The sequence below is a fragment of the Gambusia affinis genome, linkage group LG21 (genome assembly GCF_019740435.1).
Source record: "Gambusia affinis linkage group LG21, SWU_Gaff_1.0, whole genome shotgun sequence".
NCBI classification, from domain to species: Eukaryota; Metazoa; Chordata; class Actinopteri; order Cyprinodontiformes; family Poeciliidae; genus Gambusia; species Gambusia affinis.
The window spans coordinates 8,371,004-8,385,303 of record NC_057888.1 but is presented as its reverse complement, the minus strand read 5'-3'; the positions used below and the strand labels follow the sequence as shown (position 1 = coordinate 8,385,303).

The window sequence follows — 14,300 nt, the reverse complement described above, 5'->3', positions numbered from 1 at the left end:
CGTGGGCCTCTGAGCACATCTTACATGGCCTCCAAAGAGGAGACAGAAAAGACAGCCAGAACCAGGCGCACAGACAGACAACTGGAGTGACAGGTGAAAGAATTCAAGTCATACATAGGATGCCTCTCACATGTCTTTAGTACAAAGCAACCGGTCATATTTAACACACCGCACCTCTAGTTTATGCTTTTGTGTCATTGAAATTATTTCCTATTTATTCTATAGCTTTTTTTTCCAGAATTATTTGTAGACGGACCATATAAAAGGAAAATAGAAAAGGTGAAACGGAGTTGATTGGTCTGGACAGGTATCAGTCTTTTTTTAATTATCAGGGCAGATCCTGACCACACATATCAGTACCTGCTGGGGAAAGATGGTCATTTCTATTCTGATGTCACTGAAAATGTTTGTTTCCTAAAATGACCCCCAGCAACGATATAAAAGATACATTATATACTGTATGTCTAAGGTGTGGTTAAAAAAAAAAAAAAAGTACACCCTTTTGTCAATTTCTATAGTTCTATGTATCAAGGTCATTCCTAAAATGTATTTTCCAATTATTAAATGATATAAATCTAACCTAGAGGGGACAAAGGCACACAGCTGAATTCTATATGTCACTATTTATCAAAGAAGGAAGAAAAAAATCTGAAAGCTAAAACTAGATACATTCCTGCAGAGCATCTTTATCAATAATAAATAACATCACATTAGACTGTAGGAGACACAAACCCAAACCACCACCATACCACTTCCTTGATTTATAGTTGCTACAAGATGTTTCATTGATATGCTGCATTTGATTTTGACCAGACATGAAGCTGTGCATTATGACTAAACAACTATACTTCTCTTTTATTTTCTCTTTTTGAAGTTTGTTGTTTATTCAGATCCAATTTTGGAAAGCCATGCCACTCTGCCACATTGTCTTTGGAGAGTACATGGCAGTATCTGTTAATATTTGTTGCAATTTCTCTGGACATTGCACCATCTGTTACCCTTGTAACCCTTCCCCAATTGCTGATCTGCTGCAGTGGCTTCTCTGGTGTATTTCGACCTTTGGATTGGGCTTTTCCACTCTTCATTTAAACAGTTTCAGAAACATGCAAATACAAGATCTTATTCAATATTTTTTCTGCAGCTTTTAATGTAGCTGTAGCTTTTAATGCAGTGTTTCATTATATAAATAAGTTCTGAATTCTGCTCTTTTTCCACTTGATTTACTTTGAAATTTTCTCAACAAAGTTTTCCGTCTCACTCGTCACCTCCTTGGTTTTCACTTACGTGTGACTCTGTGTGTGTGGAAGACAAAAAAGACAGAAGCTGAGGCAGGAAAGACGGGGGCCGACATTGTCTGCGTCCACATCTCTGCGTGTCTCCCTCGGGGTGACAGCCATGTGTCAGGGTCCCTGCTCTCTTTTCCAGATGGCCCAGCAAGTTGCTCCCATGGTCCTTATGATCCCAGCGTTCATTGACCAAGGCCGGGGTTCTCACGGCCTGGGGGCCTGCCGGCTCATTGCTGTGGCTTGGCCTCTGGGGCCTTTGAGGCCTCTAAAGGGCTCCGGGGTCGCCCAGCCATGACAGCCAAGACAATAGGAGTGTCCTCACCCAGCTACCCACCCTCCACCTATCAGCCATGGTTAAGACACACATATCCCATCACAAATACCGGTGTTTGGTCTGGACATCTTGATCCCATCTGAGTGATTATGCTTCAATTTTTTTTCATGCAAAGCACTCAAATTCATTAGGCGTACTTATAATCACAGCTATAAAAGTGGCATATATCACAAATAAAAAGAAACAATCCCGCCAGGATATAATTGTACAATAACACTTTATGAAGCCAAAGCACTCATCCTACATATAAAACCGCCTACATACTTGCGAAGAGCACCAACGTGTAAGTGGATCAAATCCATCATCGGCGACAAAACGTCACTCTGCGGTGAGCAAAAGCAGCTCTGGCAGATCTATTATCCCCCACCGAAGGTGATTTACATGTTTAGAAATCACTGCGAGGAAGCAAGAAAAAGTAGAGTTCTAAACAACTCATTCCAGTGTCGCTTTTAGCAGCTTGGCTGCCACTTCATCAAATATTGAATAAATCATTTTCTTGGCGCAGTATGAACACAGCTGCAAAAAAAAAAAAAAATTAGAGTTGCACACATCCACACACACGCACGAACAAACACGGACACACAGAATGCCTTGTAGTTTTGATAAAGCAGCAGCTTTCTCCTTTGTTTCGTAGCCGAGCAGGGATTAGGCAGTGCCGGGCTTTGTCCTGCAGTTTTCCAGTTGAGCAGCACACAAGAGAACTCTACCTCTACTAATACAGTCAGACCTCCCAGCAGGCCTTTCACCGCACAGCCGCTAAGAACCTGCTGCAGAAAAAAGATGCTTTTCAATGAGTTATCAAATCTCCTCTATACTGTCCGTGCCTTTCAGCCAAGTCTTTTTGTCTTTTCCTTTCAATGGGGCATTGAACGCATCGAATGGAACTGATGGGCAGATAGATGGACAGCAGAATGTAGCAGAGCCATATTAATCTTGTTTAGATACCACAGAGTACAGTGAACTTATCAACCATGGAGGTTTAATTTATGCTGCAATATAGACTAAGTAATTGAAACAAACACTCCTCCAATTTTCTGACCTTTAAAGACAAAAAACATTGCAAGAAACATAATTGATTTTTTAAATTGTCAATAGCTGGAATTTAAATAGTAAATGTAGGATACACAATGACTCCTGATAAGAAGTTGTTGTGTTTATTGTTTCAAAATCAATAAACACTGAAAATGCTTGTGACAATTTGGTGTTTTTTCTAGTTAAATTATTTATAAACAATGACTAAGTAGAGATAGACCCTGAGAGACCACATAGGATGATAAAAAAATATCTTAGAAATAACAGGACAGGAGCGACACATCACACAGAAATCGATTTCACTCACCAACATTCAGATGTCAGACAGGAAATCTAACAAAACCTCTCATGACCAAACATGAGTTCAGCGTAAACAAACATGGCTGACTGGGAAGAAGCAATGGGGATAGTTTGTGGATTTTCATTGAACATAACCATCAATGGGCTACCAGATAGACTGCAAGCATGATAAAAAAAAAAACAACAAAAAAACAAATGAAGCATTTACATAAATGCAAAACACGTCTTCTTTCAGAGGTAATGAATGAGAAAGAAAAAAAAAACAAGACAAAACATCTTCATTTGCTACTGGTTTAAAAAATAAATAAATGTCTTCATAAGAATTGCAGAATTTTCTGGATTTTTTTTTTTTTTTTTTTTTTTGCTCTTTGCTTAACTAATACAAAGCTTCTCACAGCAGACTGAGTTCTGAATGCAGCAGGGGTTTTTGATGAGTTCATTAGGAGGCCACGTCACTTATGCACAGTCACACATAAGGCAAAGGTCAGCCAGGATTACCCAGGTGGCCACTGTATGTGGGCGTCACTTTGATTTTCAGATCGCGCCCAAACCATGGTGCTCCTCTGCAACCCGGTGATGGCTTGAAAATCATCGCGCCTTTGCCACATCGTGTTGAAGTCAATGTCAGTGATTGCTTTGTGTCGCTGGAAAGTGAAGATGAACGCTTTTATTTCAGATTGCTTAGAACATCAGGAGGAGGGTGGGAACTCCTGTCCACTTCACACTGTTTTGGGAATACAGGGAATAAAGCCTGCGCCAGGACTCTTAATCTGTCCCCTCTATGATCTGTTGGTGCCATTTTAATGTGTTTCAGAACCACATCTCATGTTTATTTGGGATGAAAGTGATTTTTTTTTAAATTATGAAAAGCCCTTCCCTCCACTTTAACAAATTACTATTCAAGCTGGCTGTGCTCATAATTCATCACTGTGGACCAGGCTCATGATCATGTTGACATAACATTTGGTCTGACATTTCAGCCCAGCTCGTGGCTGTCATTAGCTCTCACCACACGAAACCTCATCACAATCCGTCACATGTGGTAGGAGAAGCAAAAAAGGAAAAGAAAAAAGAAAAAAACAGATGAACAACTTCAAACCTGCCAATCTAAACCCATCACTCATTGCCCAGACTTTCTCCAACAGAAAAGTGACAACAAATGTTTGTTGCTTCAGAGACTAGGAGCAGCAACACAACTCTGCCAATAACAACACCATTTTGATTCCACGAGGGGAATATTGGATCATACTGAAACTTTGCTGTTCTGCTCGAAGTCATTTCCGGCTGAAATAAGGAGACACTTTGAACAAACACACTTGGCTGACTGACCGGAGCACTGACAATAAGCAGAGGAGCGTACTGACAGCGACCTGTCGCTGGGTGACAGATCCCCATCAGTCTACATCAATCCAGTGCACACAGCAGACATACAAACTCAGACTGGCCAACACAAACCTGTTTCCAAGCTGTCAGTCTGCTGGACCTAACAAACCAAACAAACTGTCCTGTGCATTGTGTGCAAGCATGGCAGAGGAAGGATGGTGGGATCATCATTTCTGTTGCTGATGCTCAGTGTTGACAATCCTCTTAAGGACTGGAGATGATGAAAACCCACAGACCTGAACTGTATGCTGAAGCAAAAGCTGTGACAAAGTGAACTGCCTTGTGAAGGTGAGGTGAGTTGGAATGAATGTCATCAATGGGATCATTCTGTGAGGGTGATAAATGGACCATGTATGTTGGTCTTACCTGCAGCTTGAACCAGGTCTCCAGTGGTCACGTTTTTAGGATTTGGGCCGACCCTGAATGTCATTGCAGGACCCAGAACTCTGCAGACGACAAGTAAACAGTGTCCTAATAGTTATTCTGATGTAGCTGAGTGTAAGGCGGAAGCAAATTCTATCTAGTGATTCAAAGAGCTTTGTAAAGGACCATGCATTAACATTTTCAGGCCCCAATTTTAATGTATACCTTACTAACTGGAGGAAAAATAAAGTCTCAATATGTGAATTTAGTACTTGAATTTTTCTGAAGATGGTGTGAGTCACTATAGGTTTTGTGCTCCATTTCAGTTTGAGTATGTCCAAAGCGCAAATTACAGTCATTGGCTGAGCAACCCTGCACCCCTTTACTATAACACTGAAGCTTGTACTCTTTGCACCCATTCTCTTCTGTCTGGCCTTGAGTCAGCTACAGACTTCTCTCCCTGGAGCAAAATAATTGCTGAAGGTCCCCGAGGTTGGTCATGGAATAAAATCTAACAACTTCTACACGCTCTGGTACGATCCCTGGAGATAGTCACAGGGGAGAAAAATAACAGTCTAACAATGTGTAAAGAAATACCCCACTCATGTCTAGTAGACCTGCTTATATCATAAACGAAAATATTTTTTATAAATCAGAAAGCATAAATTAAAAGGCTAATTTAAACTAAAGGCTATTTTTTGCTAAAGAAACCTTTACTGTGTCTCAGTTTCATAACAACGATCAACAAACTAATGAAACACATTTTATTCCCCATGAATGATGAAAACTCAAAGGAAATATCAACAACAAATAAAGTTTTTTTTCACAATGAAACACTGAGATAATTGGCTCTAGCTTGAGACACTAAGGACCAAACAATGCATGTGCAAAAAATATTGCTGTACAAGCCAAATGCATTGGCCCTTAATAGTGAGGCAAATTTTTATATTGCAAGAGCTGATGATTCAACTTGTTAACAAGTGCTTTGAGTATCTTAAAAACCCAAATGGTAATATAAGACAACAATCCCACTTGTTTCAAATAAAAGCCAAAAACCCTAAAAAAACAAAGCGCAACACATGAACTTCCAACTGGGACACAGTTAGCATTTGTTAGAGAACACTAACAAAAGTATATACAATTACATATTCAAATACATAGATGTGTGTGTGGCAAAATAAGCCTTATGGATGGAGAGGGTGAGGGAAAAGTATTGTGGAAGTGCTGAGCCTCAGAGATATAATGGGCAACAGGTGTTCTTCTATTGAAATTGAAATAGAAGAATTTCAATTTCAACACTGAAAACACTGAACATATTGGAAAAAAAAACTGAAAGCACAGTTGTAATTGAACTATTATAGGATGACTCTTTCCTTGATGATCAACTCCACCATCCAGATTTTTACCATTGAAGGCAAACAAGAACAAGAATAGAGGCACATGGGCTAGAAATAACAGATCAAACACTATTTTCAATTGTAATAAAAGTGAGATCAGCCAAAAACAGAATAATAAGAATCTAATTTGGCTTCATATTAACACTGCAGTAGGGAATATGTATAAAAAAAGTTTTTTTTATGTTCATGTTTTTAATGTCATCTACAGAAATGAATTGCTCCCGGTCAAAAAGAAGTAGTCAGGGCCAGGGGGAGTTTCTTGGTGCTGTCAGTCACGTATGCTCTGCCCAATGTGTTAATGGTGGATAAACAACTTACCGCAACAGAAAAACTATATGTCCGACGTCATAGGTGGCTATGCTAACTAGCCTGATCCTTCATGGCAGACTTTGGCATTGGAAAGAAACTGTAGCACAGCAAAGAGAACAGGGAGGACCTGAGCGGCACATACACAAGCATGACAGCGCTAATACCGTCCTTTTGGCTTTGATTGGTCGTTTCTGACCGAGTGGTGTAACTCTCAGTCACCATTGGGACCAATACGAGACAGCAGAGAAGCTTGACTTTTCTTGTTCACAGTCTACCTATTTCATACCATACTGATGTCATCATGACAGTTAAAGGGTTAAAACATAAATAAAAGTTTTTAAGACAAACAAATGTAACAATTAAGAGGTAATTTCATATATGGGCTTAAATTTTGGGTTTCAAATGTTTGCACATCAGACTCAAGAGGAGTCAGTGCCTCACCTGTCATGAAACCTCAGTGTTCATCACTGCATTTTAGGCACTTTTATTAACTGCATTGTGAAACACTCCCTCTGAACCAAAGTTTTTTACTCAGATTTCTTTAGTATTAAAATTTAGATTGAGCCGATTTTAATAGTTTGCCTTAGTAAATTAGTGAAGTTTGGATGTTCTTTATATGGAAAAATCCATATTGTTCTTAAGACTGGTTGTTAATGTAAACCAAATTTAGTGGAGTGTAAACTGTTTACATCGGCGGTTTTCAAAGTGTGAGGCGCGCCTCCCCTGGGGGCCGCCAGAGCACTTTAGGGGAGGCGCGGTGCGAGGGAAAAAGTAAACCGGAAAAGCTATCTGCTTGCCATCTACTGATGTGAGAGAAACGTCTTTTACGCACACGATCAACTCTGTGGATTTAGGAAAAAGTTGGTAGTGGGGTGCGCGTGTGGAGCGGGGATCAGTGGAAATGTTTCTCACCTTAGAGGATGTTTTGGCCAGTGATGTCAGTAACGTTACTGACGTCGGACCACTTTTTTCAGTAACGAGTAATCTAACGCGTTGCTATTTCAAATCCAGTAGTCAGGCTACAGTTACTTCTCAAAATCATTTTTGCGTTACTGTGCGTTACTATCTTCTTTTGTTATTTAATCGTATTTCCTCTACTCGTCTTGTCGAGTGACCGACGTCTCTATGCAACAGAAATGTAAACAATGGAGGGAGATGCGCATTTTGTCGGTGGAAAAACTGGAACTATTTTGAGTTTCTGTCGACAAGTCCGATTATTATAAGCAGCTTTGGGCTTCATTTTTTAAAGTCGCTTGAAAATTTAACGAGTTGCTGGTTGCGCCTTTTTGGTTACTCATTTGGGCTTGGGAATCAGCAGAGACTCATAATAAATCCCAGAATTTGTCCGTCATTAAGCTAGTTTTAGTCAGTCTCTCCCTGTCCATCATTTCCCGGATGATCCATCCCGCTGTGTCTTTGTTAATGTCAAGTTAATATATTACCTCTGAATGACATCGAGCTTCGCGTTGCGCTCCAGAAAACTGCAAACATCGAGACCAATATGAACAGCGCAATAAACGTAAAAACAGCCACGAATGAACGTGTCCGTAGTTGGAAATAATTATAATGGCAAGTTAGCACCGTTATAATTATTAATATTACTGTAAGTGTCACAAATCTGTGCAGCCATCTGAGCTGTGGAGCTGCAGGAGGAGCTCTGTGCGCTGTGACACCAAACGCAGGGCCGTAACGCAGAATCTGGAGGCTGGGGGGAGAGGGGCTTTAAAATCCTACTTAGAGTTTTCCAGACAACAGTGGACCACACAAATTACTCACGTTTTTTATTTTGTGTACAATCTCCTCTTTAGTTCAACCTTATCAGTGGAGACACATTGTTGATGTTACCATTATAAAATAGCTGATAATTAAGTATTAGCAAAGATCAATGTGATTTTCACAGGAGGCGGAGCATTGTTGTTAGCAGTTGCTGAAAGTAACTAAAAAGTTACTTTTAATGTAACTTAGTTACTTTCCAAATCAAGTAGTCAGTAATCTAACTAAGTTACTTTTTCAAGGAGTAATCAGTAGTCCGATTAAAGTTACTTTTTCAACGGGGGGCAGGCATTGGGCTCCTTGGAGGGGGGCTCACCCTTTCATACTTTGAAAACCCCTGGTTTACATCATTTAGCTTATTAAATTGCCAAACCAAACAGTTCTGCAGAAAGAGAGGCCAGAGTTGGAGGCAGTTTCCTGACAGTTTTAACTACCATTATCATCTTTTTCTGCCATGTTTTATTCCACTCTCTCCTCATAACGTTTTAGATTTGCTTTGCATTGATACTTGTTGATGGAAAAGATAAGCAAGGTATTAATTTCCGATATCTGCCAACTGATAAACACTTTTCTTTGATACATCTAATTATTAATAGTCGCTGTTTGCCCTATAGTTGATAAGAGTTTATCTAAAGATAAGAACAAAGGAGAAATAAGCTAGTGTTTAACCATGTTCTGTGGTTGTAGTAGATGAATGACTCATACCATTTTAAAGCAACAATTCTCACTAAATTCATTTGAATATAAATGAAATTTAAAATAAATCTGGAAACTCTTCCTGCTCACACATCTTAAATCTTCCCAAGGTAGATCTACCCCTGCTATCTATTCCAGTTAACATACTGCCTTCTGATAGCAGCTCTGCAGTACCGAAATCAAACTTGACCATAACAGCTTATAAAAAAGACGTGAAAATGTATTAAATGTACTAATCTAGGCTGACTGAAACAGATGTTTCAGTTCTACTTTCATAAAGTTTATTGAAGGCCTACCAATGCATCGCTCACTATTCAAACCAGATAATGCTGCACATATAAAACTATATTTAACTGACAGCATTGTTGCCCTTTGGTTATAAGGAAGTGACCGATCTATGCGTGTCTCATTTTTCTACACGCCTTAGTCCTTCAGTATGCTGTCGTATCAGCTCTGTAATGTCCTGAAAAGTGCACATATGTTTTTACTATACTTCACTGCCAACCTGTGCGGCATAAAGGGAGATTCATCAGACTGCCGGAGAGCTGTGACCCAGACCCACTCGCCATCAGTCAGCCTGCTACAGACGCAGCTCCACTGGTCCAGCCAGGAGCAATATATGAGCCAATCCTTCTCAACAGATGGACCCGACCATGCAACAATGCATTTATGAACATGATTATACACATGCTCGGGCACACGCAGAAGGGAAAACACACTGCTCTGAAAAGAAATATGCCCTTCCCCCAACAGCACCTTCACCTGGGCTTCAGTTTGCTCTTGTAAATGTCAATGTTTCCACAATCTTTACTCCTGCCTCAATTCTCCCTGGCCAAGGGTGCCCTGACTGAGATCACAATGCATCTCAAATTGAATTGACTTTTTTTTTTTCTCTCTCAAGCCACACCACACCAATATTATTTGAATATACCAAGGAGGGAAACACTGCTATAGTTGGGAGATGAAGCTGAGATAGATAACTTATCTGGAGGAATTCATCCTGCCCCTTTTGTTATTGAATGTGTGAGCCTGGACTTCATTTTAGCTCTACTGGTGGGACATGATGAGTGTCTGTGTGCATGGCAGTTTGTCTTGTCGGGGGTGGGGGGCTGACTTTCACAGACTGTGTGAGCACAGATTTGTGAGTGTGTGTCCAACTCCCCCTAGTGCTGTTGAGCAGTAAAACACTTACGTCATCTGAAAAAGATCCATCAACATCAAGAACTTGAGTTTAAAAGAAATGCTTCATACTGACAACTGTGGTGGTGAGAACCACAGCATAGAGGTGGTTCTCACCTCTATGCGTTGATCTAACACAATCTGGAAAAGTTTGGAAGTGGAATATTCAAACTTTATTTACTCCCTTCCTTGCCTAAAAAAATCAACCCTTCCTCGCTTCATCTTTTTTTCCCTCCTTTCGGTTTTCTTTCTTTTCTTTCTCTCTTTAGTCCGTCCTCTCCCTTCAATCCTTGTGTTGTTCTTTCCAGACTGTGGTATTTGCAGGATCCTTATTTAATTCCTTTAGGATTCTAAGATTGCCATAAAGGACAAAAGTTCTCACACTGGAAATTTAAATCTGGAAATGTGTCAAGCTTATTTACATGAAAAACATGCAGGAACTGTGAACTTAAGTGTCCCCGAAATTTAAAATCTAAAAGAAAACCTCACACATTTCAACTCTCTGCTCTGAAAATCCTGTCCCTTTGGTCATATTTGAGTGTTTCTTTTCATTTGTCAGGACTTATCAGAGCTTCTGAAAGTGAGAACTTCCACCCTCCAAACAAAGCAGGACAGCGTGCTCTGACCCGGCTCTCTTTCTTTCAGCCTGCACATATTCAGGCATAAGCTTTCAAACACTCATCTGTCGCACGCATTTCACAAGGTGCACAAAAAAGCTCGCGTCATGTCCTTCGCCTTGGCTATTTCTAAATGAATGTGCTTTCATTGCTTTGTAAAAATGAAAAAGAACTGCGGTAAACAAGCCAAACAAAAGGGAACATTTTCTCTATTTGTCTTTGGAACAGAAAAAATAAATTTGAGGTGCAAAGACACAGCAGAATCCTTATTTGACGCCGGCTTTTACACCGATTTAACTGCAAAATAGCAACATAATGCAGCAAAGTTCCTTTAGAAATTCTGTACTAAAAAGTAACATATTCCTTTCAGCAGTGGATGTACGGAAAAAAAAAAAAAAAAAACATTACCGGTACTCATTTAGTTATTTTATAAGTAGAATGACTGTACTGTTATTAAGGAACCATTTCCTCATAAAACACTACAATAGTCATTCTGATTAGGACTTATTTTGACACTCTATATTGGTAAAGTATTGGATAACTACTATAAATAATTCAGCATAAATCATTCAGAGCTATCCATTATCTCAGTTAATTAGTGTGCTGTAATGATTGCTTATTGCAGTCCTCAGGTTTTGGTCAGGAATTTGACACCATATATAAAGTACATGATCAGAGTTTGGGTCCTCTCTCCAATCTTTAAGAGAAAATGGATTAGTATGTCAATTTCATCTATCTTATTCCACATGTTTACAAGGTACCTTTTTTTTAAAATGTTAAAATAGCCAGGGGTTTGTGTAAATGGCTGTTGTGTTGTCTTGGTGTTGTGTTTGCCTGATTTAATGTTGGACAGTTGTCTTTTTACAGTCCTTAGAAGTAATGCCTTAAAAGTAAGAAAAATAGCTGCTAGTTTTCAGACGTTTAACAGAACTTTGGAATAAATTACTTTTAATGCAGGAACTGTATCTTTGATTAAGTGGCTGTCTCTCATTTACATGTGAGAAGTTCACCACTGCGCTCTCTGAAGAAGAGTTCAGTTCAATAATGCCTCAGACCTTTCATTAGCATCAAGAGAGAAGGCATTAATCATGTCGTGCGTCAAGAGTTGATTCCATGTGATGTGAAATGACAGGTGTATTAACAAAAATTAACAAAACCGCTGCCAGCAATATTACATGTCCCGGTGTTTTGGCTCAGCAGCGCCAAATGTGGAGGTTGAATTGAAAATCTGAATGCCTCTGCAGCTGGCGTTGACGCTAAGGTCACTGTGTTTTTATTTAGGAAGCGTTATGCAAGCTTCATCTTGTGTTGGAGTGTTTGGCACGAACACTGCAGTCGTCTGGCTTTGTTGTTCTCATGCTGCAGGTGTTATTGAGCCACACAGACTTCACTTCTCCCTGCCGGAGCATTTCAAAAGGCTCGTCAGATCTCAGACGAACACGTCTCCTCTGCCGCCCACGCAATCTGACACCGAGCGGGCAGAAGAACCACGTTAAAAACACAAATCAGTCCGGTTCAAGGACAGTTTGCACGCTCATTAATATATTAACCGCCTCCTCATTGAGTCCTTTTCTCTGTATCCACTGGTACTTCCAGTTTTCTCTCTTTGCCTTTAACTAAAAAAAAAATGTTTGACGGCTGCACTGCTATTTTTTGACAAGAGGTGCTGTGGCAGTGTCACAGAGCTGTTTTGAATACAGCAGAGACATCAGTGTGGGTCTAGAGGTAATTAGGCCTGATTTCTCTCGCTGCATGAAGTCAAACACCCCAAAAGGTCAGAAAAACAGCAAACGTCAACAGACTCCTGCACTTTTCTGTTTTTGCATAAACAATTCTTTCAGGGAATGGAAAAAATGTCACCCTATTCAACTAAACTCAAAGACTCCAATGCAAAAAGTTTCAAATGCTTTAAATATTCATAATTCTACTGCATGGTAAACCAGTGTTTGTACATACGAGAGCTGCGTGAGATCTGCCGTGTGGAGGTTCAGCCTCTGGGTCAGCCGATCCATCAGGTCTGAGGCCCGGTCATTGGTGAGGGAGCTGGAAGAGACACCCAAATATTAAGGTGTTAAAATGCTGCTTTTCCAAGAAAATGCTTTCACATTTCATTCCCGCCAACGGGTCATTGCACACAAGCAAAATGCATGCTTGTCAGAGTGGATGTAGTGCAAAAAAAGAGAGAAAACATTGCAGACAATCACAAATAAAAACACACAAAGCACTGTGTCGAGGGAAAAGGGATCAGCTGCCTCTCCGGGCTTGCTAAATCACCTGCTTTTTTCCAGCGATGATACAAACAATAAGGTGCAAATGGAACCTGCATGAGGTGTAATGGGTGCATCATACAGACACTCCTTTCTCTCTCTTTTCCTTCTCTCATTTTTCTCCTTCCTTCTGCATTGACATTTTCGCCAATCCTGCATGTGCCGCGCCCTCGAAAAATAAAACACACAACGCAAACACACTGGGGTCACGCACGCGCCTTCACGTTGAGATGAGAATAATAAGGTGCAAATGAAATCGAGGTGAAGTGCAATGGTGGTCTGATAAAGCCATGCCTCATCTCAGCTCAGTCTATGGCTGCTTTCTCACTCAGGGAGGAAATAGACCAAACAAAGGCAATCTGCCGGACGCTGAACTTCGTACGCAGGAGATGAGAGGTGCTTCCTCACAAGCGCTATCAGAAAAGCTACTTTTTTTCCCCTGACGGCTTAACCAGGAATCACTGGGAATTGCTGTCAGGTGACTGCAAGGTGATATGCAGCAAGAGGTCATGGATCGCGATGAGACAATCTTTAAATTTTGTCTCCATTCCATATAATGGAGAAATGTGAAATAAGCAGGGAAACAATTTCATGGAGGCCTGGGCATTGAGTGCAAGATCATTTACTGCATACAGTTCCTTTCAAAAATCTGTACAGACTATTGAACTTTTTCACACCACAACCACAAACCTCAAAAGCATTTTATTGGGATTTCAGAAGAAAGATCAACATAAAGTAGCATGGTGTGCATTTTGCGTTTAGCTCCCTGTATCAATAATTTTTAGCATCAATGTTTGCTCCAGTTACAGCAGCATGTCTTTTATGGTATTTGTTTTTACCAGCTGGAGTCAGAAAGTTTGTACAATTTTTTTTTTGCTTAATGGCTGAAACTCAGTCAGTCTGGGCTTTGACTGGACCATACCTACATGAATTTGCCTTGATCCTAACCATTCAATTGGAGCTCTGGCTGTATGTTTTAGGTGAACCTTCAACCTACATTCAAGTCCTTTGCAGCCTCTGCGAAGTTTTCTTTCAGGATTCCACAGAAGTAAGGGCCATCCATCTTCCCGTTGACTCCCACTAGCTTTTCTGTTCCTGTATCATAGAACAGTCTATGATTTTGTCATCACCATGTGTCAGGATGCTATATTCAGGCTGATTTATTAACAAAAAATGTCTTCTACTTCAAAATTATGTGCTACTTTGTCTTGGTTTAACATATAAAATATAAAAAGGTATTGATTTAATATGAAACAAATATGAAAAAGTTTCAGGTGTCTAAATACTTTTGCAAAGAATTGTGTGTGGTACATCTTTATCTAAGTCAGATTATTTTCATACATTAGTGCTTGGTCTGCATTTGG

At 40.0% G+C, this 14,300-nt stretch overlaps 1 protein-coding gene across 1 annotated transcript in view; it reads right to left on the bottom strand.

The window, feature by feature from the left end:
* ptprn2 (protein tyrosine phosphatase receptor type N2) overlaps positions 1–14,300 on the bottom strand; it is a 144,951-nt gene that overhangs the window by 88,953 nt on the left and 41,698 nt on the right. Inside the window, exons 9-10 of the mRNA XM_044104342.1 lie at positions 12,626–12,712; positions 4,702–4,781 (exon numbers count right to left, since the gene is read on the bottom strand). Coding sequence (XP_043960277.1) covers positions 4,702–4,781; positions 12,626–12,712 — 167 coding nt within the window. The remainder of the gene's footprint in view (positions 1–4,701; positions 4,782–12,625; positions 12,713–14,300) is intronic.